This window comes from Monodon monoceros, unplaced genomic scaffold (genome assembly GCF_005190385.1).
Source record: "Monodon monoceros isolate NGI ecotype Baffin Bay Population unplaced genomic scaffold, NGI_Narwhal_1 Super_Scaffold_3, whole genome shotgun sequence".
Lineage (NCBI taxonomy): Eukaryota > Metazoa > Chordata > Mammalia > Artiodactyla > Monodontidae > Monodon > Monodon monoceros.
The window spans coordinates 63,451,889-63,477,295 of record NW_021703780.1 but is presented as its reverse complement, the minus strand read 5'-3'; the positions used below and the strand labels follow the sequence as shown (position 1 = coordinate 63,477,295).

The window sequence follows — 25,407 nt, the reverse complement described above, 5'->3', positions numbered from 1 at the left end:
TAAGTGAATAACACTTAAGTAATTAAGTTAACGCTTAAGTAATTAAGTTAACTTTAATAACTGAATAAAGTATTACACAGTCCTTATAAATCATGCTGAAGAGACATGGGAAAGTGTATGTTATGTAGCATTAAGTGAAAAGGGTGGAATATGAACTTGTACTTGGGTTGTTTATAATTACGTATGAATATATAGTTACGAACGAAAGAAGTCAAGTGACTGCTGGGGGGATGTTTTCTGGGTTGTTTGAGGGACAGTCCCTGGACTGAGTCCCCTCAGCGAGGCTGGCACTGATCCGGTGCTGCTGCCCCGGCCTCTGTGTTTCTCCTGGTCTCCCCCCAGCATGGCATTGCTCCTTGTGGCTCTGTTCTCCACGCTGCAGGGCTGCACTGGTCCAAAGCAGGGAAAGCGGCGGAGCTGGGCTTATTGGCTGCTGCCACCAGCACCATCCTCCTGTGCTTCTTGTCTCGTCCACCTGCTGCCTGGTGTGGGACATGGCAACCACTCGGCACACACACATGACCCGGGCTGGGTTCTTGGGGGAGGGTTCGCTGGGGGAAGGAAAGGCCAGGCCCATGGATGGCTGACCAGGAAGACTGGAGGGGAAGCGCGTTTGCCAACTACTCCCAGGTCAATCCTGGAAAAACTGTCTCTTGTTCACCTTACAGATAGTACGTTGAGAGCTCATAGGTAGGCAAGAGGGGCCCGGGGGACATAGAGCAGCGATGAAGGTCCCGATGTGGTAGGACTGACCCCTCGCTTTGAATGTCACCTTTTGGGAGCATGATGAGTGTGGAGCACCTCTCACGGGGTTTGTCTGTATGTCATGCGTGTCGTGTTGCTCCCACCTCACCCCCATCACTCGCGTACCAGCTGGCAGACCTGTGTGTTGTGGTCTCAAGCCTGGTGGGGTCAGAGAAGCAAGGCTCTGAGGATGGTTCCTGGAGCTGGCAGGGCGTGGCCTCAAGGACCCCGGTCATACTCACAGGCTTCTCTCTACCCTCTCTGGAAAGGGATCTGTCCTACATCAAGATCATGGACGTGGGGCAGAGCTACATCGTGAACCGTGTGGCTGACCACATCCAGAGCCGCATTGTATATTACCTCATGAACATCCATGTGACGCCCCGCTCCATCTACCTCTGCCGGCACGGGGAAAGCGAACTCAACCTCAAGGGCCGGATTGGCGGGGACCCAGGACTGTCCGCCCGGGGCAGGGAGGTCAGCGTGTGTGTGTGTGTGTGTGTGTGTGTGTTTATTTCTGTGTGCATGTGCGTGTGCTGATGCTGGACTCCAGCTAACATGCAATCCAGGTGGATGACCTCATTCAGTCTGGAATGTTCCCATTCTATAGGGAAGGTCACCCGGCAGATGCCTGAATCTCTGGCTTGCACGCGAGCTCTCACCAGCTGGTTCCCTTTCCCTGGAGAGGCATGCCATTCTGGGAGTGAGCTGAGTCCCTACAGTGTAGCTGATGCTGTGCCACAGTCCAGGGGAGATACTGAAACCTCAGTGGGAAGGTCATACAGCCTAGGGCACATGGTCGGGGGGTGAGCACTGGCAGGGGACCTGATGAGCCACAGCTGGAACTACACTGAGGATCTCGGAAGAATGCACAGGGACAGCACTTGTGGGTGTGGGTGTCGGTGTCATCGAGAGTTAGTTCGTGTTTTTTACCAAAACTGTTTTCTCTAAGGCTGGGCCCCATGGACCCTTTGAGGGCAGCCCAGGACCTGTGCATCTGAATTTGCTTGTGATGTGTTTCAGTTTGCCAGGAGTCTGGCCCAGTTCATCAGGGATCAGAACATCAAGGACCTAAAGGTTTGGACAAGCCAGATGAAGAGGACAATCCAGACGGCTGAGGCCCTGGGTGTGCCTTATGAGCAGTGGAAAGTTCTCAACGAGATTGATGCGGTAATCACCATCTCTTCCCTCCCCTGCCCAGCTCTGGGCACAGCTGCACTCACCCAGGGTGACAGTGTTGAAGTGGGTCAGGGAGAGCTTTCTCTTTAACATTTCATTATTGTTTAGGGTTCTGATTCATCCCTCCCTCCTTCCCTGCCTCCCTCCTTCCCTTCTTTTGTATATAACTATCTAGGTGTACAAAGTGATGATTTGATGTATGTATGTATTGCGAAATAATTATCACAATAAGTTTAGTTAACATCCATCACCACATAGTTACAAATTTTAGTTTTCTTGTGATGAGAACTTTCAAGACATACTCTCTTAGCAATTTTCAATTTGGTGTTAATTATAATCACCATGCTGTACATTACATCCCCAGGGCTTATTTATCTTATAACTGGAAGTTTATACCTTTTGACCCTCTTCAGCCATTTTGCCTACCAGCTGGCTTGTCATGCTTTTAACTGCCACTTTCAAATCAACAAAACCTCAAAGGGAAAAATGATGCCATATACCAGGTTCACCTCCTTGGGCTTCCCTTCACTTCAGGATCTTGGCCCCTCAGGTCTTCTCTGCCTTGTGGCTCTAGGGTGATAGCAAACAGATTATTTATTTATTTCGGTTTGGCTTTTCTAGTAGCTCTCAGTGGAGTGTTAGTCTAAAACAAGCTAGTCTACCATTGCCTGATATGGAAGTCTCGAGATCAGATTTGAATCCTACAAAGATCACCCCAACTGATAGAATTGTTTTGTTGGGATGAGGTGGGGGGACAAGCCGGAGAAGGGAGACTAGTTAGAGGTCCTTGCAATGGCCTGGTGAGGTGATGACATCTGGAACTTGGGTGGCGGCAGTGAAAAAGGAGTAGATGGACTTGAGGGATGTTTCTTCATTTATTTATCACGTATTTATGTGAGGCTACTCTGTGCTAGGAACTGGGCCAGGTGCTGGGGACCAAGATCCTAATGAAAGGATAGAGGCTGTTGATGCCCAACCAGGGATCTAAAAAGGATCTAGGATGGCTCCAGATTTCCAGCCACCGGGAAGGGTTCTGGGGCAAGGAAGGTGATGAGCTCAGCTGAGGGCAGGAACTAATCTATTTTGTTCACCACATCGTAAGTGCTCAGTAAATATGTAGTGAATGAAAGGAAGACGTTCCCGGGAGATGTTCAAGAGCAGATACCCAGGAGCCAATCCGATCTCCAAAGAGAGGTGGGGCTTGGGCATCCCCCCCACAGACATGGTGCTTGAAGCTGTGGAATGGATCAGGTGGCTGAGGGAGGCAAAGTAGGACCCAGGACAGAACCCAGGGGAACCCTGGCATTTAAGGGGCTGTGGAGGAAGCTATGGACAGGTGTCTGGTGAGGTGGAAGGGAAACCAGGCTGATGGGGTCATGGGAGTCAAGGCAGAGAGGAGGAGGCAGTGGTCAGTGGGGTGAGATACCATAGGGAGGGGGAGTGAGGCCAGGCTCCAAACTGACCATTGGGATGTCATAAGACCACTGGGATTCTTGGCATGAGCCTATTGGGTTAGTGCCCGGTGGGAATGGGTGGGGAAGTGAGTGGGGGGCAAGGGACTCAGAGTCAAGGGAGACTTGGTCGTGTGTAAGCTGATGTGGTGAGGGGCTGGTAGAAAGGGAGAGGATGAGACGACAGGAGGCCCCGAGTGGTGGCGGAGGCCCAGATTCCAGGGTATCAGTAGAGGAGAGGGGTGCAGGTGGCTATAGAGTACTGTGTCTCAGAACTTCATGGAGGTTTCACTCAAGAGTGAAAGGAAGGAGGAGTTTCCAGTGGGCGTTAAGCAAAGGGGAAGAGTTGGCTTGTCTGGAGACCAGGAGTCTTCTGTGCCCCCTTGTCTGTGTTCTGGGGGCGATCCTCCACCCCCAGCAGATGGATGCAGCTGTGGAAAAGGTAGACACTCATTCAGCTCGCGAGCTTGTTCAGTTGTGTCCCTATGGATGAGATGGAATCAAGTTGGACAGAGGAGGTGAGGAGTAGGGAGGAAGATGATGAAGCCGCATGCCATGGAATCCATCCCCGCTGGAAAAGATTGGGGAAGGGAAAGGGGGCGTCCATGGCATTATGAGATGGGAGGGGCCACAGGCACAGCATTCATGTAGGGAGCCAGGCCAGGAAGGCTGACAGTGGGCTGTTAACCAGGGACATCTCCAGAGGGTCCCTTGGGAGCTTGGGCCACCTGGCCTCATGGAGGAAGCCTCTTTGTGAATAAGATCTTGTCCCCCGTCTGGTTATTGCTGGTCCACAGAAAACCTGTGACCATTCTTTTATTTGCTCTAGTACTTTTTCAGTTGATTATCTTAGCTTTATCTCAGGGAGCTGTCATATCTTCTGAAATAAGGATAATCCAGTTGTTACCTCCCCAGTTTAAGTGCCTTGTGTTTCTGTTGTATATTCTTTTTTTTTTTTAGAAAGTCTATTTATTATTTATTAATTATGATTATTTTTTGACTGCATTGGGTCCTTGTTGCTGCACGCGGGCTTTCTCTAGTTGTGGTGAGTGGTGGCTACTCTTCGTTGCGGTGAGTGAGCTTTTCATTGCAGTGGCTTCTCTTGTTGTGGAGCATGGGCTCTAAGCGTGTGGGCTCAGTAGTTGTGGCACGCAGGCTCTAGAGCGCAGGCTCAGTAGTTGTGGCGCACAGGCTTAGTGGCTCTGCAGCATGTGGGGTCTTCCCTGACCAGGGCTCGAACCTGTGTCCCCTGCGTTGGCAGGTGGATTCTCAACCACTGCACCACAAGGGAAGCCCTGTACTTTTCTATATGGTTGAAAATTTTCAAAAGAAAAAGTTTGTGTATCTCATTAATTTCAACTTTAATTGTATCATTCAAATTTTGTCTTTTTTTTCTGTTTGATCATCATAAATCAATAGTTGAATGTTAAATACACTCTAATTATAATTTTGTTGATTTTTCTTGCATTTTCAAGAATTTTGCATTATTTTACCTTTTTTTCTTCACATATTTTGATGTTTTATTATAAAGTAAAGTTCATGACTTAGGAATTTGTGGGACATAAAAGGAAACAGATGGCCACTCCAATTAGGTTAATTCAATGAGGATTTATAAAAGGACCTTTTTTCAAAGATAATGGGCAGGATATAGGGACCTCGTAACAACAGGGACCATTGCTTCCCTTGGGCAGAGGAGAGAGAGGATATAGGAACCTGGGGACAGGGAGCAGTGAGTAAAGGGCAGCCTGGTGGGATGGAACCTTGGGTGAGGGCCTAGACCACTGAAAGCAACTTCTTCAGGAGGGAGTCAGAATAAACATCTCTACCTCACTCTCCTCCCTCCCTGTGACCTCCTGCCAGTGTTCCCCATGGCCTAGCCCAACAAGACATTAGTAGCCATGGGAGCCTTGTAGATGCATGCACAAAGGTCAACCTCCTGGGGCAGAGAGCAGGTGGAGAAGCAGAAGGATATGGAGGGGCAAATGAGAGGAAACAGCACAGACTTCCTTCTGTTTCAGCATGTAAAAATGCTGTTCCATTGTTGTCTTCTTCTTCTTCTTCTTTTTTTTTTTTTTGGCTGCACTGGGTCTTCACTGTGGTGCGCAGGCTCTTCATTTTAGCATGCGGGCTTTTCTCTAGTTTCGGCATGTGGGCTTCTCTAGTTGTGGCGCGCGGGCTCTAAGGGCCACGGGCTCAGTAGTTGTGGTGCGTGGGCTTCTCTCTAGTTGTGGTGCATGGGCTTAGTTGCCCCGTGGCATGTGGGATCTTCGTTCACCAACAAGGGATCAAACCCTTGTCCCCTGCATTGGAAGGCGGATTCTTAACCACTGGACCACCATTGGACCACCTCTATTGTCTTCTGGGTCACACTGTTTTCTAGCAAGGAGTTTTCTGTCATTCTTATCTTCGTTTTGTATATAATGTATCTTCTTTTCCTCTATTTTCTCTTTATTATTGATTTTAAGCAATTGGATTATGATGTGCTTTGGTATGTTTTACTTTATGTTTATCCTGCTTGGAGTTCATTGAGATTCTTGGATTTCTGGGTTTCTAAATATGAGTTTGAAAAAAAATTTAAGATATCATTTCTTTAAATATATTTTCTGCTACCCTGTCTCCTACCCTGGACTCCAACTTCTTGTATGTTAGACTGTTTGGTATAGTGTATAGAACCTATGGGATAATCCCACAGGTCACTGAGCTTCTGTTCATTGTTTCTCAGTCTTTTGTTCTTTCCAAGTTTCTGTTTGGCTAGTTTCTATTGCTATATCTTCAAGCTCACTTATCTTTACTGCTGTTTTTGTTCAACTCATCCAGCATCCAGTGAACTTTATATTTCAGGCGTTATGTTTTTAAGCTCTAGGGGTTCAGTTTTGTTCTTTTTTATGTCTTCTTCTTTTCTTGTGATGCTCTGCAGTCCAGGAAGTGCCTGCAGTAAATTGCTGCAGTCGTAGACTCCTTGTGTCCCTTCTGGAGGATCACAACCCTGCTCTGCCTGTTGTCTAGTGTCTACAAACAATTGTTGCATACATTTTGTCTAGTTCTTTTGAATTGTTTATGTTGGGCCGAGAGCAAATCTGGTACCAGTTACTCCACTGTGGCTCAGCCTTCATTTTGGATGTTTCCTGTTTCAATATAAAACACTTTTTGTGTGGATTTATACTTTGACGAATTTGAATATTATCATCCCTGCTTTTCTTTTTCCAATTTTTTTTTTTGTAAAATGCACATAACATAAAATTTATCATCTTAACAACCATTTTTACGTGCACAGTTCAGGGGTATTAAATACGTTCAGAATGTGCAGTCATCATCACCATCCATCTCCAGAACTCTTTTTTTTAATAGTTTTATTTTTGTAACCATGTTAATGTTTATAAATTTATTTACTTTTTAAATATTTATTTAGGTTGCACCGGGTCTTAGTTGCGGCATGTGGGATCTTTGTTGCGGCATGCGCACCCTTAGTCGTGGCATGCAGATTTATTTATTTATTTATTTATTTATTTATTTATTTATTTATTTATTTACTTTATGTTTGGCTGTGTGGGGTCTTAGTTGTGGCACGTGGGATCTTCTTTACTTCATGCATGTGGGATCTAGTTCCCTGACCAGGGATTGAACCTGGGCCCCCTGCATTGGGAGTGCGGAGTCTTACCCACTGGACCATCAGGGAAGTCCCCATCTCCAGAACTCTTTTCGCCTTATAAAATGGAAACTCTATACCCATTAAACAATAACCCCCATTTCTCCTCCCCACCCAGCCTCTGACAACTACCATTTTACTTTCTGTCTCTTTGATTCTGTCTGTATGATTTTTCTGTCTCTAAGTATGTCACATAAGTGGAATCATACAGCATTTGTCTTTTTGTGACTGGTTTATTTCACTTATCATAATGTCCTCAAGGTCCATCCATGTTGTAGCATATGTCAGAATCATATTTTTAAGCTTGAATATGGTTCCATTTATGTATATACCACATTTTGCTTATCCATTCATTTATCTATGGACATTTGGGTTGCTTCCACCTTTTAGCTATTGTGCATCGGGCTGCTATGAACATGGGTATATAAATCTCTCTTTGAAACACTTCTTTCATTTCTTTTTGGTACCTATGTAGAAGTGGAATTGTTGGATCATATGGTAATTCTATTTTTATTTTTTTGAGGAACCGCTATGCTTTTTTCCATAGCAACTGCACCATTATACTTTCCTACCAACAGTGCACGAGTGTTCTGATTTCTCCACATCTGTGCCAACACTTGTTATTTTTCTGTTTTTTGTTTTTTTTTACAGTAGCCATTCTAATGAGTGTGAGGTGGTATCTCACTTTGGCTTTAATTTGCCATCCTTGCTTTTTGTCCATTTTTTTTTTGTTATGCCTACTCCCTTTTATTTTTAACCTTTTTCTGTCATTTCTTTAGATGAAAGGAACATATCTTTGGTTTATTTTTTGGCCTGAGAGCTTTTTTCATTTAGGAATCTAAACCCATTCATATTTATTATTACAATCGCTATCTTTGTCCTTTTTTTTCCCCAGTACCTTGCAGATTTCTTTTCATCTCATTTTTTTTTTTTTCTGTATAAACATCATCTTTTCTGTGATTTGGAAGGCAAGCAGTGTTTTTATTCCAGTAGTCATTACCTTACAGCTTTTCAAAAACATTCTTAAGGAGAATGCTTGTAAATAAAGGAATAACTAAAATATACTTATCAAAATTAGTAACAGGAAAATAATTCTTGATTCTGTTGGGAATTATGAGGATGTGTTATTTCCATTTGTTTCCTTTCTGCCCTTTTTTTTTTTTTTTACTGTAATTGGGCAGAGTATAGCATCATGTCTTTTTTTTTTTTATCTGTTGTAGCTCTTCTTTAGAACTGATGAACTCTTTCAAAAGAGTAAGCAATTTCTGTGACCCGTTTTATAGCTCATTTAACCCATTTTGTGGGCTTTCATCAGCTGTGGCTGGTGGGAGTTACAGGAGGTTTCCAGCCCTGATTTCTTTCTCGTGCAGATAGCAGCTCCCTGACGCAGGTTAGGGGTCTGGTGTCTGCCTTCCAAGGGCATGGATATGGCTGGAGCATTTGGTTTCTCAGAGAAGCCTTGGCAGCCCTGATCTTTTTTTTTTTTGAGGTTAATCCGATTATTTTCCTAGATACACTGGATTCCCTTCTTTTTCTTTAGTTTGGAAACTATTCTAGTATCTATGATCTGTTAGTCATCTTTCCATGTTTATCTTTGTTCTTTCCTCTGTTCTGGTAAACAGCCTTGGGCTAGTCTTCTATTTTAACGTTGTGATTTTTTTCTTAGCCCAATCCACAATTTACTGTCTTATTTTTCCTTTTTTGAAAACAACAGCTTTATCGAGATATGATTCACACATGATACAGTTCACCTGTTTAAATTGTATGATTCAATCGTTTTTAGTATATTCACAGAGTTATGCAACCATCACCACAATCAATTTTAGAACATTTTTGTTGTTCCAAAAAGCAACCCTGTACCCATACCCCCATTTCCTTCCAGTCCTTCCCCCCAGCCCTAGGCTACCACCAATCTGTTTTCTGTCTCTATAGATTGGCCTATTCTGGACATTTCATTCCTCCTGTGGTAGAATGTATCAGTATTTTGTTCCTGTATATTGCCGAATAATATCCCATTGTATGGATATACCACATGTTATTTATCCATTCACCAGTCGATGGGCATTTGGGTAGTTGCCATTTTTTGGCTTTAGGAATGATGTTGCTCTGAATGTACAAGATTTGTGTGGACATGTTTTCATTTCTCTTGGGTAGATAGCCAGGAGTGGAATTGCTAGGTCATATGTTAACTCTACGTTTTTTTGTTTGTTTTTTTATTTTGGCTGTGCCGTGTGACCTGTGGGATCTTAGCTCCCTGACCAGGGATTGAACCCAGGCCCTTGGCAGTGAAAGCACAGAGTCCCAACCACTGGGACACCAGGGAGTCCCCCATGTTAACTCCATTTAAGCTTGTTAGAAACTGCCAGGCTGTTTGTCAAAGTGGCCGCACCATTTTACATTCCCACCAGCAGTGTGTGAGGGTTCTGATTTCTCTGCATCCTCCTTATCACTTGTCATTATCTGCCTTTATTTTTTTGCGGTACGCGGGCCTCTCACTGTTGTGGCCTCTCCCATTGTGGAGCACAGGCTCCAGACGCGCAGGCTCAGTGGCCATGGCTCACGGGCCCAGCAGCTCCGCGGCATGTGGGATCTTCCCAGACCGGGGCACGAACCCGTGTCCCCTGCATCGGCAGGCGGACTCTCAAACACTGCACCACCAGGGAAGCCCCTATCTGCCTTTTTTGTTATAGCTGCCCACACTAGAACACAGTTCAGCCAAGTTCTCTGCTGCTTTATGATAAAGATTGCCTTTTCTCTCTCTCTTTTTTTTCTGGCCGCGCCACACATCTTGCGTGATCTTAGTTCCCTGACCAAGGATTGAACCTGGGGCCATGGCAGTGAAAGCACGGAGTCCTAACCACTGGACCCCCAGAGGAGTCCCTAAACATTCATATTTCTAGCAACATTCTGTTCATGATAATATACGTATTCTCTAAGGCAACAGAGGCTTGCTCTACTGTCCTTCACTTCCTTCTGAGCCATCACCCTAATCATTTTTTTTTTGGCCACACTGTGGCTTGTGGGATCTTAGTTCCCCGACCAGGGATTGAACCCAGGCTCTCAGCAGTGAAAGCATTTGGTTCTAACCACTGGACCGCCAGGGAATCCCCCAATCTTTTTTTTTTTAGTTAATTAATTTATTTTTGGCTGCGTTGGGTCTTGGTTGCTGCACACAGGCTTTGGGCTACTCTTCATTGTGGTGTGTGGCCTTCTCATTGAGGTGGCTTCTCTTGTGGTGGAGCACGGGCTCTAGGCACACATGGGCTTCAGTAGCTGTGGCACACGGGCTTAGTTGCTCTGTGGCATGTGGAACCTTCCTGGACCAGGGCTTGAACCCGTGTCCCCTGCATTGGCAGGTGGATTCCTAACCACTGTGCCACCAGGAAAGTCCCCCCCAATCACGTTTATTTTATAAATTTATTTATTTATCTTTTGGCTGTGTTGCTGCGCACAGGCTTTCTCCAGTTGCAGAGAGCGGGGGCTGCTCTTCGTTGCAGTGCGTGGGCTTCTCACTGCAGTGGCCTCTCGTATTGCGGAGCACAGGCTCCAGGCGCACAGGCTCAGCATTTGTGGCACGTGGGCTCAGTAGTTGTGGCTCATGGGCTCCAGAGCGCAGGCTCAGTAGTTGTGGCACACAGGCTTAGCTGCTCCACGGCATGTGGGATCCTCCCGGAGAGGGCTCGAACCCGTGTCCCCTGCATTGGCAGGAGGACTCTCAACCCCTGCGCCACCAGGGAAGCCCCTGCCCCCAATCCCTTTTAATGCCCATATTTTTAGCAGGTTCCTGGTGGCTGCCAACATTCCTTGGCTTATAGGTGCATCACTGCAATCCCTGTCTCCCTCATTACATGGGCTTCTTCCCTGTGTGTGTCTCTCTATGTCTTTACATGGCCTTCTTAAAAGGGCATCAGTCATTGGACCTCATCTACTTGATTATATCTGCAAAGACTATTTCCACATAAGGTCACATTCACAGTCCCCAGGGGTTAGGACTTCAGCGTATCTTTTGGGGGGAAGTATTCAACTCACAACAGGTAGTTTGTGTCTTTGTAGGAATTTTCCTATTTCACCTAAGTTGTCTTATTTGTTGGCATATAATTGTGTATAGTATTCCCTTATAATCTTTTTTATTTCTGTAAGCTTTGTAGTGATATCCCCCTTTCATTCCTGGTTTAATAATTTGAGCTTTCCTTTTTCCTGTCAGTCTAGCAAAAGTTTTGTGAATTCTGTTGATCTTTCCAAAGAACCAACTTTTGATTTCGTTGCTTTTTTCTATTTAATGAATTTGTGTTCTAATTTGCATTATTTCCTTACTTCTGCTTGCTTTGGGTTTAATTTGTTCTTCTTCCAGTAACTTTTTTTTTTAATAAATTTATTTATTTAGTTAGTTTTGGCTGTGTTGGGTCTTTGTTGCTGTGGGTGGACTTTCTCTAGTTGTAGTGAGTAGGGGCTACTCTTTGTTGCAGTGTGTGGGCTTCTCACTGTGGTGGCTTCTCTTGTTGTGGAGTGCAGGCTCTAGGCACGCGGGCTTCAGTAGTTGTGGCACGTGGGCTCAGTAGTTGTGGCATGCAGGCTTAGTTGCTCTGCGGCATGTGGGATCTTCCTGGACCAGAGATCGAACCCTTGTCCCCTACATTGGCAGGCGGATTCTTAACCACTGTGCCACCAGGGAAGTCCCTCCAATATCTTAAGGTAGAAGATTGGATTAGTGATATGAGATCTTTTTTTTTTTTATATAGGCATTTATAGGTTTAAATTTTCCTCATCATCTTTCCTTTTTAATAGACAACTTTGCCCCCAAGGCTTTGTCTAGGAAAAAAACCCTGAGGACAAAGGTAGAAACCAGCAGCTTTTTATTTTTTCTTTTCTTTTCTTTTTTATTTTTCAGAATAATTTGTTTATTGTGTGTGTTATGAATTGTAGTGTCACAGTTTGTTCTCCTGACCCCCACTTTATAGTTTCTCACATCTTTGTTTTGAATTTTATTTTATTTATTTATTTATTCATTTATTTTTGCGGTACGCGGGACTCTCACTGTTGTGGCCTCTCCCGTTGTGGAGCACAGGCTCCGGACGCGCAGGCTCAGTGGCCATGGCGCGATGGCCCAGCCGCTCCACGGCATGTGGGATCTTCCCGGACCGGGGCACGAACCCATGTCCCCTGCATCGGCAGGCGGACTCTCAACCACTGCGCCACCAGGGAAGCCCTATTTTATTTATTTTTTTATACAGCAGGTCCTTATTAATCATCAGTTTTATACACATCAGTGTATACATGTCAATCCCAATCGCTCAATTCATCACACCACCACCACCACCACCCCGCCGCTTTCCCCCCTTGGTGTCCATACGTTTGTTCTCTACATCTGTGTCTCAATTTCTGCCCTGCAAACCGGTTCATCTGTACCATTTTCTAGGTTCCACATATATGCGTTAATGTACGATATTTGTTTTTCTCTTTCTGACTTACTTCACTCTGTACGACAGTCTCTAGATCTATCCACGTCTCTACAAATGACCCAGTTTCATTCCTTTTTGTGGCTGAGTAATATTCCATTGTATATATGTACCACATCTTCTTTATCCATTCGTCTGTTGATGGGCATTTCAGTTGCTTCCATGACCTGGCTATTGTAAATAGTCCAGCAGCTTTTTATTATGGGCGTTTTATTGCTTCCTCTCTGGGCACCTCCTGTGTGCTGGTTCTTGGCTTGAGCCTTGGAAGGACTGACACTGGTCAGTCCACACATTGTCCTGGGCTCTTTTGTTTTGTTTTAAAATGGCATTTGTGTACAATACTCTGTGCTGTGCGTGTGTGTGTATCCTGAATGACATGAGGGAACTCTTACTTTATAGCCTGTACAATAATACATACTCTGCTGTAGTATTTCCATAGCACAGAAGACAAAAAGACACATTAGAAAAGACACATAGTTAACATTTCTGTGTTTAATTTTATGGCATAAACTGGATGGATGGATGATGGGTGGGTGGAAAAGACGTGTGATAGCTTTTTCCAAATGTGAGGCTGCCCCTGCTTAGTGTTCCCAGGGTGCCTGCTCTTCCCAGCTGGGAGAGGCCTTGTGGCCCAGCAAATGCCCTCCCCCTGACACAGGGCTGATCCCTGGGCCTGATGTGGGTGGTGTGATGACTGCGGTGTCTCCCTAGGGCGTCTGTGAGGAAATGACTTACGAGGAAATTCAGGATCATTATCCACTGGAATTTGCCCTGCGAGACCAGGACAAGTACCGGTACCGGTACCCCAAGGGGGAGGTAGGTGGGATATGGGGGCTTAATCCCAGCCACTGCTGCCTGCCTGGGAGGACCGCCTGTGACTGAGGGCCCTGAGGGGCTCTGCAGAGGCTCCGTGGGCAGCAGGAGGGGCCTGGCCTCAGAGGTAGGCAGGCTGGGTGTGTGTGTCACCTCCACCACTTCTCAGCCGTGGCCCAGGCTGCAGGCCCCTCCTTGGGTGGTGGGTGAGCAGTGCTGCCCAGGAATCCCAACCCTGAGGCCTACTGGAGCCCTGTTTCCCATCACTCCCCATCTTTACTTTCCCCATCCCTGGGAGTGTCATAGGGTGACCCCATCCTCCCTGTGGCTCCAGACACCATCCCTAGCCCTGAATCCAGACCTAGGGATTCATTTTCCCCAGGTGAGTCGTGACTACCATAAGTCACCTGCACTGTCACCTCCCCTCAGACTGGCTCTCGCCTCAGCCCAGGCCCCGGGTAGAAACAGTGTCACCTTTTTTTTTTTTTTTGCGGTACGCGGGCCTCTCACTGTTGTGGCCTCTCCCATTGCGGAGCACAGGCTCCGCACACACAGGCCCAGCGGCCATGGCTCACGGGCCCAGCCGCTCCGTGGCACGTGGGATCCTCCCGGACCGGGGCACGAACCTGTGTCCCCTGCATCGGCAGGTGGACTCTCAACCACTGCGCTACCAGGGAAGCCCCCAGTGTCACCTTTGACTCATGTATCTCCCAATTCTAGGATGTGACCTGAGGCAGTGGCCAAATAAAAATACCTCCCACAGACACACAGGTTTGCGTACACACATACACGTACACATGTCAAAACCCCCCGCCCAAATGCCAGGCTCACAGGTGCCTATGCTGTGCTGTCCTCGGGAATAGGACAGCTTCGGGTAGCATTGATATTTCCCCACGTCATACTGTGAGGGAGAACCCAGATTTAGAACCAAACCAGATAACAGTAAAAAGAAACAAAGCAGCTGGCTGCTCAAACTTGAGAATACAGGGGGGAAATTGGTAGGGAAGGTAGTTGCCAAAAGAGGCAATCTAGGATTTCCCCAGAAATACCAGGGGCTAGCACAAGTCATGTTGGTTTTACTCCCAACCAAATCATGGGGCAAACTCAGCTCCAAGCTTGAGGCCTTTTTTTTTTTTTCTGAAGGACGGCTCACTGTGTGCAAACAGGGGTGAACCCCCAGGGCTGGGTCTCCCAGTGAAAAGCTCTAGACCTGCCAGTCACCGGGGTTGGTCCAAGGGCTCCCTCACGGCACCCAGGGGACGTACAGGGCAGGCCGACTGTGAGGATCCTTCCTGGGAGCTCAGGCATTCTGACAGTTTGCACGCTGGGAAGTTTGGGAGGTTTTTGCTTCCCCTCCCTACAAGCCTCGTTCTGTGTACTCCACGTGTGGCGGGTAGGAAGGGAGCCGTGTCTTCTCCACCTGTCATCAGTTGCCAGCATGTGAATTCCAGCAGCTGAGGGTTCAGCAAAGGGCCCAGGATGGGCATGGAGGCGGCCCCTTGGATGCAACCTAAGCCCCAGCCCTGCCCTCGCGGTCCTACTGGGACCTGGCCCTGGGATAGGGGAGGTGATCCCTTTGTCAGACTGCCAGTCCTCACCAACCTCCCAGAATGGTGAGGAGTTCAGGAGAAGGTAGCCCACCACCCAGAAGGTCTCCATCCCTACCCCCAGAGCTGGGTTGAGGACGCTTCCCACTTGCCCTTGCAGTCCTATGAGGACCTGGTCCAGCGACTCGAGCCTGTCATCATGGAGCTGGAGCGGCAAGAGAACGTGCTGGTCATCTGCCACCAGGCTGTGATGCGCTGCCTCCTGGCCTACTTCCTTGACAAGGCAGCAGGTGCGGACGCTGCCCCTGGGGAGGTGGGATGTGTGTGTGAGAGAGATCGAAGGGGACTGTCACCTGGGCATCCCTGGTGCCAACCCTCTCTGCCTGTGTCCACAGAACAGCTGCCTTACCTCAAGTGTCCGCTGCACACGGTCCTGAAGCTGACCCCCGTGGCTTATGGTAAAGAAGCTTCCCGCATGCTTACCTGGTTGCCAGACTGGCTGTCTGCAGGGTTCTGTGGTTTTCTGCAAACCCCTCCCTTGAAAATTTCATTAGAGGCTCATTCCTCCTCCTTCCACCCCACCACCTTTCCCAATTTGCTTTAAAATTTTTTTTGTTTTAATTCCTGTGGCCACAGGAAGCCTCCCCAATGATCCTTCCTTAACCATCACCCACCCACATGAGGGGCTTTTCTACTGGTTTCTCCAAAATCCCCCAGAAAGCCTCACGGCCCCCAGGACCTGGACCTGAAAATATGTGCCTCTGCCTTGGGCTCTGCCAGCAGAGGCCTCACGCAACTTCCTAACCTCCTGGGTCCCGACTCCTCCCCTTCAACACTGGACGAGGCACTCTCACATGGTTGTGCCCTCGGGACAATAACTGTATAGCTCAGTGGCAGCTGAAGTCATCCCAGTGCATGTTAATCGCCTCGTCCCCCTTTGCACTGAGCGCCTGGCACCATGGTGATCCCGCCTCGTGTGTGAGACAGGGCTGGGTGAGGGTCTGCTCAGTGTAGTGACCCCTCACTGAGCTAGGCTTGTTGCTTCTCAGACCGCCCTCAGCCCCCGAGGTGGGCTGCTCATCCTCACTGTGGCTCTGCCTGGTGCCCGGGCTCCTTGGCGAGCCTGCGCTGGGCAGTGGCCCAGAGGCTCGGGCCTGACACGCTGCCTAGTGCTTCCTCACGGGGCCTCCGGAGCTGCCCAAGGTGGGAAGACTGGAGTGAGGCTGAGGCGTCTGCTCAGCCCCACAGCACCGAAAGCCTCCTCCTGGGAGAAGCTTCTACCCCTGTGGCTCTGCTGCCTTTCAGGAGGGGGAATGGATTTGCATCTTCCCTTTGGCAGGTTGTAAAGTGGAGTCCATATTCCTGAATGTGGCGGCCGTGAACACGCACCGAGACAGGCCTCAGGTAGCAGCCGGGTCACTGCTGGGGTGGTGGGCACGTTCCTGGGGGTCCAGACACAGCAACCACCAGGGCCAGGCCCAGCTGGGGCATCTACTGAGTGAGCTTGAGTTCTCTGTCAGGGTGACGCTGTGGCCAGAACAGAGGCTAGAGGCCTACAGGGGGCAGGCGCTTCCATGTCCCACCAGCCCAGGCCTCATGAGCACCTGTCCAACTTGAGCACCTTTAAAAAGTAAAAATGAAAAATGTCCTGCTTTGTTGTGGAAAGGGCCATGCAGAGGCTGAGGGTGTCTCGGTGCTGCGTAGAGACCTTCCTGCAGAAGGACACGTCTCTGTTCTGTGTTCCCCCAGCGTTAAAGATAGAAGCTCCTTGAAGTGTTGCCCAGAAGCACTTCATGCCCGTGTGGGATCCTTCTGCCATGTTGGTTTCCTCTCCCACTAAGGCCAAGAGCAGGACCGCCCCTCTGGGCCCCATTCCCAGAGTCTGTTGCACCAGGAAGGCTCCTGGGACCTTAGTCATGCCTGCTGCCACCCACAGTGGGACGTGCTGGGCCTTGGGTCCCTGCCCAGGGTGCAGGCCTTGGGCCCCACAGGCTGAGGTGTGTGGATGTGTCCTCCTATTTCCTAAGGCTGCTTCCCCTCACCAGAACCAGTCATTGTGTAAACCTCTTCCCTGTTTGCCCTGAGAGTCCGATGAAGGCCCAGTCTGGCACACACAGGTCTCAGGGGAAGATGTCCCAACAGGCCCCTCATACTGAGGAAAGCCCAGAAGGTGTTGGGCCCCCAGCACTGACGGGGTGATGGTGAAAGAGGCCCCTGGACCCAGCAAGCATCAGGGGCTGGTGCCCCGGTCCATTTGCAGGAGCCAACATGGCCATGGGGTAGTTGGCAGGCACCCTGCCTGCCTCTGGGTAGGCACTTCTGAGAGGCAAACTTCTGTTGGCCAGAGGTTCTGGGATGGTTCCTTTTAAGGTGGGCAGGATCTCCAGGTCCTGGCCCATCCTTGGGGACAGGTTGTGGTGAGAAAGGGGCCCTTGGGAAGCCTGCCCCCAGTGAGAATTGCACCTGCCCCTACAATTCCAGTGGCCAGCCCTGTGAACTCAGGAGTGTGGCCATAGGGGACATGATTCCCTCCCTGAAGATCTGGGCTGTGGCCCAGGTCATTGGTGACCTGCTCCATTGGGCCACCAAGATCAGGGATCACATAGGATCACATAGTCTTACAGAGTTGAGGGGAGTCTCTGACCCCCATCCCTTAGGCCTGAGATGCCCTGAACTCAGCCAGCTATGGACAGAACTGGGCTCTGCAGCTGAGGCAGGGGAGGGGTGCTGTTCGGGAGGTGCAAGGGGCCTGGTGCCCCAGCTCTCAGACACAGGAGGTGTCCACAGGCAGCTGGGGCCATATCTGACACCTGTCCACCGACACACCGACATAGCCGGGAGGAGGGCACCCTCAGGAGCTGGTCCCCTTCCCAGCCAGCTGTTTCTCCCCACCTGACCCAGACCTGAGGCAGGAGGCGGGGATGGCCTCACTCTGGGTAATGTCTGACCTGCCTGCAAGGAGCAAGCAGGAACCGGAGGTGTCCTCCATCCCCCACCTTTGTTCTGGTGTTTGTCACCCACCACGTGTCAAGAAACTCTTGACCCCTGGCTCTTAGGAAAGGTCGGGGTCTAAGTCCTGTGGCCGGGGCTCCTCGGGCTGAGAATGTGAGTCCAGCGGCTATAGCGATGAGCGAAGCAGGTAGTGGTGACTGTCTGTCCTTGGCAAATGGTCAGTGTTCTGTGTGTTTAATTTTGTGCAGAATGTAGACATCTCTCGGCCTCCGGAGGAAGCCCTTGTCACGGTGCCTGCTCACCAGTGACCGTGTGTCGTCCACTGCAACCCCCGGGCAGGTGTTGATCTCTGTGGACGAGGTCATTCCAGGCCCTCTGGTCTGTGTGACAGTCACCACACAGGAACACCCTCAAAGCCATGCATGGCTGGTGGCACCCAGAATCCCAGTCCCAGCCCACCTGTTTCCTTGTTGACAGTGTCAGGGTTGTATGCGGTGCCCAACCTGCTGCTATAAACCACTTGGCCTGACTGCGTCTGCACCGGGCCGGTGAGAGGTTTCCCAGCCCCTGATCCTTCTGTTCTCTCTCACCGGGCTGGTGGGCTTTGTGAAGTATGAAACCCAAAAATGTGAAACGGAAAGCACTTGCTGTGATGTTTCCACCCACTGAGGCCGAGCTGCCTGGGTAGACCTGGGGACCCCTGCCAGGGCTCTGCTGCCCTCTCTTTGGCCACTTCCTGAGCCAGAGGCAAGGTGTTCATGAGCTGCTGCTGCCTCAGTAAGCGGGAAAGAGCCATCCCCATCCTGCCTCGCCAGGAGCTGAAGAGCTTCCGCCAAGGCAGCCACCTCCACTGGCCAGACCCTTGAGTCCGTGCGTCTGCATTTGTGGATGCTCAGGAAAGCAGTGTGTTCACTTCAGCACATGGGAATGCACAGAAACATGCAGGGAGCGGGGTGTTTGCGATTACCCCTTCCCAATTATGCCTACACTGGAATACTCGTGGGAGCTGGCAGCCAAGGCCACCCCTCTCCAACTGCTCTCATGGTGCAACACGTAAAGAAAGACGTGAAGACGGGACAGTTGTATGAGTCGCCCTTCCCAGTGCTCGAGGGAGAGGCTGCCCTCCCGTCTTCCTCTCCCAGCCATGCCACTGGGCTACCTTGCCCGCTGCTGCCTGTGTCCACACAAGAGTGTACACTGGTGGCAGGGACCTGCATTTGCTGTGAAGGATTCGGAAAAGCTTGCATGGTCCTGCAAAGCCTGTCCTGGCGTTTGTTGACCTCTACCCACGGAACTAAGCACGGGAAAGCCCAGAGCTGGAGGCAGCCTCCGGCCAGGGCAGGAATTTCCCAGCTTCTGATTCTTGTACACAGGAGCCTGATGAAAACGACCTCGGGAAGCCTGCCATCTGTCACGCCCCTGAGTTTTTTTGGGCCCAGGGAGTTGTGCTGGGCCGCGGGTTCCGGCTCCATTTTGTAGCTGGGAGAACAGGCTGGCCAGCAAGTTGTGAGGCTGGGTGAGGAAGTGTGTGGATTTGTAGTTGGATGCGCTGCTGTCCACAGGTGGTGGTCCTTGGTGAAGTCAGGCCCCAGGATCCTGTGTCCCTGGCCCAGGCTGATGATCTCTCGGCCTCGAGTGCCACAGCAGTTACGGACAGACATGGGTGGAGAGAGATCCAGGACAGAGCCGTGGCAGTACCCTCCTTCTGGACTTATCTCCTGTCAGAGCCCCAGGCCCCTTAGACCCAGGGCCAGAGGACCACGCTACTGCCTTTGGGATGTGGGGACTGCAGCCTTTGCTTCCATGTCCGCCAGAGTATTGATGACTTTTGGTCATGCTCAGTTGTTGGCCATAGCAGGTCCCTTTGGTCAGCGGCACGTACATCTAGATGTCACCACCTCTCCAAGACCTCAGGCTAGCTGAGGTGAGACCAGCGAGGCCTTTTCTCTCTGTCCAGAGGGCAGCCAGGAGCTACTGGAGATGTGTCACAAGGACTGGGATGGGGCAGAGGGAAGTCTGGGATCCCAGCAGGGCTCACCCGGAGCCAGCTCTGCATGGGCAGCCATCCACCTGGCTGGCTGCCCGGTTGTAGCCGGGACGGTTGATGTGCTCCTGTTGCAGACATGTTTCCTGCTCGCCCTGGAATGGATGTTGTTGGATCTCAGCCACATATCACACTGTGTCCAACATTCTTTGCAATAAATACTTTTTTAAAAAAGAACAATCTAAGGTGTTGTGTGGCCAGCTCGCCACTGGTGAGGTTCTTTCCAGCGGCTCTGCAAACCCCTGTGCTGTGCTCCCTCCCAACAGGTCTGTATGGACCCTTGGTCCAGCTCCCACCCCCATGACTACCCATCCCTGGAGCGGAAACTGTCTTGCCCTGGAGTGAGCCCTGGGCAGGGCCCGGGTTTTCTCTGGGCTGACCAAGGTTGCTGGGCCCTCACCACTGAGACAGAAACAGACATAGGGGGGGATCTGGGGTCCCTGGAAATGTGGGTCCCAAATACTGGCATCCCTGGAGAGGGGAACCAGAGGCTGGGTCGAGGATGGAGGGCCTGCATAAGGCTGTGGGTGGAGCGTGCTGGCTGATTCTCTGGTGTTCTTTGTTACTTCTGGCGTGGGGAAGGTGGTGACAAGAGACACCCTTTCCTATGCCTCAGAATTTTTTTTTCCTTTTGCATTTAAAAAAAAATTTTATTGAAGTATAGTTGTTTTTTTTAAAATAAATTTATTTATTTATTTATTTTTAATTTTGGCTGTGTTGGGTCTTTGTTGCTATGCGCAGGCTTTCTCTAGTTGTGGTGAGCGGGGGCTACTTTTCCTTGTGGTGCGTGGGCTTCTCATTGCCGTGGCTTCTCTTGGTGCAGATCACGGGCTCTAGGCGCACGGGCTTCAGTAGTTGTGGCATGTGGGCTCAGTAGTTGTGGCTCACGGGCTCAGTAGTTGTGGCTCATGGGCTCTAGAGCACAACCTCAGTAGTTGTGGTGCATGGACTTAGTTGCTCCACGGCGTGTGGGATCTTCCCAGACCAGGGCTCGAACCCGTGTCCTATTGGAGTATAGTTGATTTACAATGTTGTGTTAGTTTCAGGTGTACAGCATAGTGATTCAGTTATACGTATACATGTATTCATTCTTTTTCAGATTCTTTTCCCATATAGGTGATCACAGAATATTGAGTAGAGTTCCCTGTGCTATACAGTAGGTCCTTGTCATCTATTTTATATATAGTAGTATGTATATGTTAATCCGAAGCTTCTAATTTATCCCTCCTCCTCCCCATGCCTCAGAATTTTGTTGGACTTTTCTACACCTTCTGCCGTGGGGCTGGGGTGTTGCAGGGGTCTTCGTCCATGGACATAACATTGCTGGCATTTGCCTTTCCTAGTGTGTCAGGGCAGAGGGTGGCTGTGTCACAGTGGATGACAGGAACCCCTTGGGCTTCATCCCCAGGCTCAGAGTAGTATCAGCTATGACTGTCTTCCTGGTAGGTGAGGTTGGGGGACCGCTGAATGGTCCCCACCCTGTCTCCGGGCAGAGTTCCTGGAGTGGATACCTGACTTCCTTAGAGGCTTCCTTGCACTTTCTGAAGAAGGTTTTGAAGATTTCAACAGCAAAGCAACAACAGAAGGAATGAAATATAACACTATCAGAATTTTTCTTCAGGTTCACTGTTCTACCACAACCTAGAAAGAGCGATTATATATGGTTAGGCTGAAGAATTTTGTAGCATTTTGGGTTGCTAGGAAACAGTGGCCATCAGGTAGGATCAGAGGATATTTGGATAGAATGAAATATTGTTACAAAGACATAGGTTTCAGCAACATTTGAATTATATTTATAATATGGTTGTATATTATATATTAATAAAATATAATTATCACCTGTAAAGGCGAGTTGCCATGTTTGGTTTAGACCAATCATTATTCATCCCCTGGGACTGGGCACATTGTTGTTTAAACAAAAACTGTTCTATTAAAAGTGGAAAATGGGGTAGACCAGAAGTGGTACCTGTCAAACCCTGGCTAATGGCCACAGGTCTCTTTGGGAAGGGTTGTGGGGAAAGTACCAGCATGAAGCTGGGCTGTCTTCACAGGGCCCACCTTAAAGGGCACCCACCCCACTTCCGTCAAGGGCCCCTGGGTTTGTGAACTGATCTTATCTGGAAAATTGGTGAGAGATCCTATCCTCTGCAGTCAGGTCTCTGGTGGTCAGCCCTCTAGTTCTTTTGTCATACACATCCAGTAGGGCTCTGCTGGCCTCCCCATCAGTTTTTGTATTAGGGGCCTGGTGATCCTGCCAAAGATCCTGGTATCTGCATTGAAATCAAGGAGGCATTTCAACTATAGTGTCTCCAACCAGAATCTCTGACTCATGGACAGCTGTGACTATGGTACTTATGGGTCAAATTGTGTCCCCCAAATTAATACATTGAAGACCTAACCCCCGGTACCTCATAATGTGACCTTGTGTAGAAATAGGGTGGTTGCAGGTGTCATAAATTAAGATGAAGTCATACTGGAGTAGGGTGTGCCCCTAATCCAAAATTCCCCAGCAACTTCAGAGACAGCATGGATCCTGCTGACATCCTGGCTTCCAGCCTCCAGAACTATGAGACAGTAAGTTTCTGTTGTTTGAGCCGCTCAGGGTGTGGTACTTTGTTACAGCAGCCCTGACAAATGGAAACTTCTCAGCGATGAACTTCCTAGGGCCTTGGTGAAGGACTATGTTCTGGGTCGTCTCCAGGGACTCAGGGAGAAGGTGAGTTGTCCCTGATAAATTCAGTCCAACACTTGTTTTGAATGAATGAGTGAATCTTCCTGAGGCCTTGGGTTCTTTCCTCTACATTACACCAGGGAGCATTTGGCATCTCAACTGCATTTAGTGAGACCCAGTTTTCATTTCAGCCAACCAAACAGACAGGCAGAACAACCCCCAGTAGCTTAAGCCTGCACATTGAATCCAAAGTTCCTGGCAAGCTCACCTGCATTGATGAAGTCCAACCTAACTAAGCTGATGTTCTTATCTCCATGGTCTAGGGCCTCAGTCTCCCCCCCCCCCCACCACATAGTGTGTATATTTTAGCTAATGTAAAATACCAAAGTCTTAAATTCTTTTGATACATAAGCCATCCCCTCTGGGTCTGACTTTGTAATAAGGTCTCCAGACATGCTGGTATCCATCTCTAGTTTAAGGAGTTGGGGAGGAGGGGCATTAGAAGAGTTGACTCCCCTTGCAAAGTAACTCCCTCACGAGGTCTTATGGGAGGACACCTTGCTTCAGTGGGCAAGGGAGGTGGAGAAGGGCTGGAGGTTGGTTGCAATCTGATTCCTCTAATTCTTTCATATGCATCTTCATTTCACTTAATTCATTAACAACACATTAAGTGCCTACCATGTGCTAAGCAGGAGGAATATAGCAGTAAGCACAGGGGCAAACTCCCTCCCTCACAGAGCTGACATTCTAGTGGTGGAAGACACAGTAAAGAGGTAAGTAGTGTATTAGAGGGTGCTGGGACAGAGCCGAGGGCGTGGTTCAGGGTTGTATGAAGTCCTCACTGAGGAGGCGACCAATGTCCTGGATGTATTAAATACATTTTCAACTTACGATATTTTCAGCTTACAGGGGATTTATCAGTAACCCCATCGTAAGTCGTGGAAGATCTGTACCACACCACCAGTGATGGCTGTACTAGCTCTGTCTCCTCAGCCTGCTGGGGTTGCCAAAGGCTTTCCCTTCATCCTGGCTGGATTTCCACTGCCTTTAACTCCAACCAGGCAAACGTCCACTCCGGATGCACCCCCATTTCCCTGGTCACCTGCTGACAACTTTATCAGTTGGAGGAAACTGACTCTGCCCAACATAATCAGAAATGGAATTTATGAAAATGAACTTGTGTAGCTCCCAGAACCACCAAGGGCACAGGAGGACAAGACAAAGAGGCCATGCCCAAGTCACAGTTCTGCTTTGGCAGACACTGCATGCTGCTACCCGGCTGCTGTGACCCCCACCACTGCAGAGGCTCTGGTCACCAGCCCACTAGGCACACTCCAGGGAAGGTATGTCTGACTCTAGGGAAGGTACATCTGATTCCAAGGAGGGTACATCTGATTGGCTGGGCCTTGGGCAAAGGAAGCTGGGAAGTGGATGTCTGGCATTTCTGCCTTCTGAAATGGAGGAAGGGAGCCCAGGTGCTGGTGAAGAGGAATGGCAGGAGAGCTGTGCTCTACTTAGCTCACACACTCCTGGCCCTGTGGGTCAGTCCTGGGCTGATGTCACCCACACCCTGCCACCCACACCGTGGGACACTGGGCTTTCTGAGCATCATTGGGTATTGCTTTGGCCCCATGCAGAGTTCCCATATGCAGCTTGACTGCCACATAAAGGTCCCAGCAGAAAATAGTCTTTTAAAAAAATATTTACTTATTTATTTGGTTGCACTGGGTCTTAGTTGTGGCAGGTGGGCTCCTTAGTTGCGGCTCACTGGCTCCTTAGTTGTGGCATGCGAACTCTTAGCTGAGGCATGCATGTGGGATCTAGTTCCCTGACCAGGAATCGAACCTGGGACCCCTGCACTGGGAGCGCAGTCTTGGCCACTGAGCCACCAGGGAAGTCCCAGAAAAGAGTCATTATTAACACTATGCGTATTTGAGGAGAGTCCAATAAAAGGGCCGTGGGTGAATTCGGGTGTCAGCACCTGGGGCTAACATTGGGAGCACTTTCCTTCCCTAGGCCTTGTGAACTAAAGAAAAATGCACAACCTAAAAGTTGTGTGGGACCTTACTGAGGACTAAAGCCCAGAAGACAGCCTCTCAGAAAGCTCTGAGGAATTGCTCTGAAGAGATAAGGGAGGAGCCAGGATCTACAAAAACAAAAATATGTAGTTGAACACCAAGATTACTAATCACAAAGAACAGACAAGTTAATGTTTTTCTATGTATGGGAACATGCAATGACCTGGGTTCATTGAAATTATTCCTTTGATATGCATCTTAACTATCTAGGGTCAGTATCCAAAGCACAGAACGCTTCCTGTTTTTCTCCATCCTGAATTCCCCTCAGGTGCACCATCCGTGGGTTGCTGCAGTAGCTAATGGCTTGATTCTTGTAGAACTGGGATAGCGGGCAACATTCTTTGTTTACAGGAAAGTCAGGCAACATTCCCTGTCCACAACCCACAGGGTCAAGGCCCAGGAGGGGAAGGGTTAGTGGAACCTGGTGGAACCCAACCCCCGACCCCCACTCCTGTTCAGTTTCTACTGTAATCTGTCTACCAGAGGGATCTCTTAAATCAGTCACTCCCTGGGGCTCTCAAGATAATTTCTCAGCATTATGGCCCTGAATGGAGGGACTGGCGAGCTGTGGCTGTGAAGGTGGAGCGGGTGGTGTTGGCGGTGGGATGTGGTGTGTCTGAAGGCCCACAGGAGCTTTGGGGAAGGAATAGGGAAGGAACAGTGCCATTCATGCACTCTCCTCCCACCCTCTGACGGATCTCCTGCAACTTAACTGCCTTCTGTTGACTAAGCCTGACGACTGACTACGAGAAGGGAGAAAGAGAAAGAGGGAACCCCAGGACAGAGTGGGATAGGGGGTGGATGTGGAGGGAAAAGTAGAAGATGG

The 25,407-nt window shown here is 49.3% G+C and overlaps 1 protein-coding gene across 4 annotated transcripts in view; it reads left to right on the top strand.

Moving 5' to 3' along the window:
• Window positions 1-20,403, top strand: part of PFKFB4 (6-phosphofructo-2-kinase/fructose-2,6-biphosphatase 4) — a 36,976-nt gene extending 16,573 nt beyond the window's left edge. Inside the window, exons 8-14 of one of the 4 annotated variants that reach the window (XM_029243888.1) lie at window positions 1,014-1,221; window positions 1,768-1,914; window positions 13,188-13,292; window positions 14,997-15,126; window positions 15,232-15,294; window positions 16,176-16,240; window positions 18,037-20,403. In XM_029243888.1, coding sequence (XP_029099721.1) covers window positions 1,014-1,221; window positions 1,768-1,914; window positions 13,188-13,292; window positions 14,997-15,126; window positions 15,232-15,294; window positions 16,176-16,240; window positions 18,037-18,096 — 778 coding nt within the window. In that variant the 3' untranslated portion in view covers window positions 18,097-20,403. Of the gene's footprint in view, window positions 1-1,013; window positions 1,222-1,767; window positions 1,915-13,187; window positions 13,293-14,996; window positions 15,127-15,231 lie in introns of all 4 variants that reach the window. The other 3 variants (XR_003796794.1, XM_029243885.1, XM_029243887.1) reach the window with 3 other exon arrangements.
• Window positions 20,404-25,407: the final 5,004 nt, after the last annotated feature.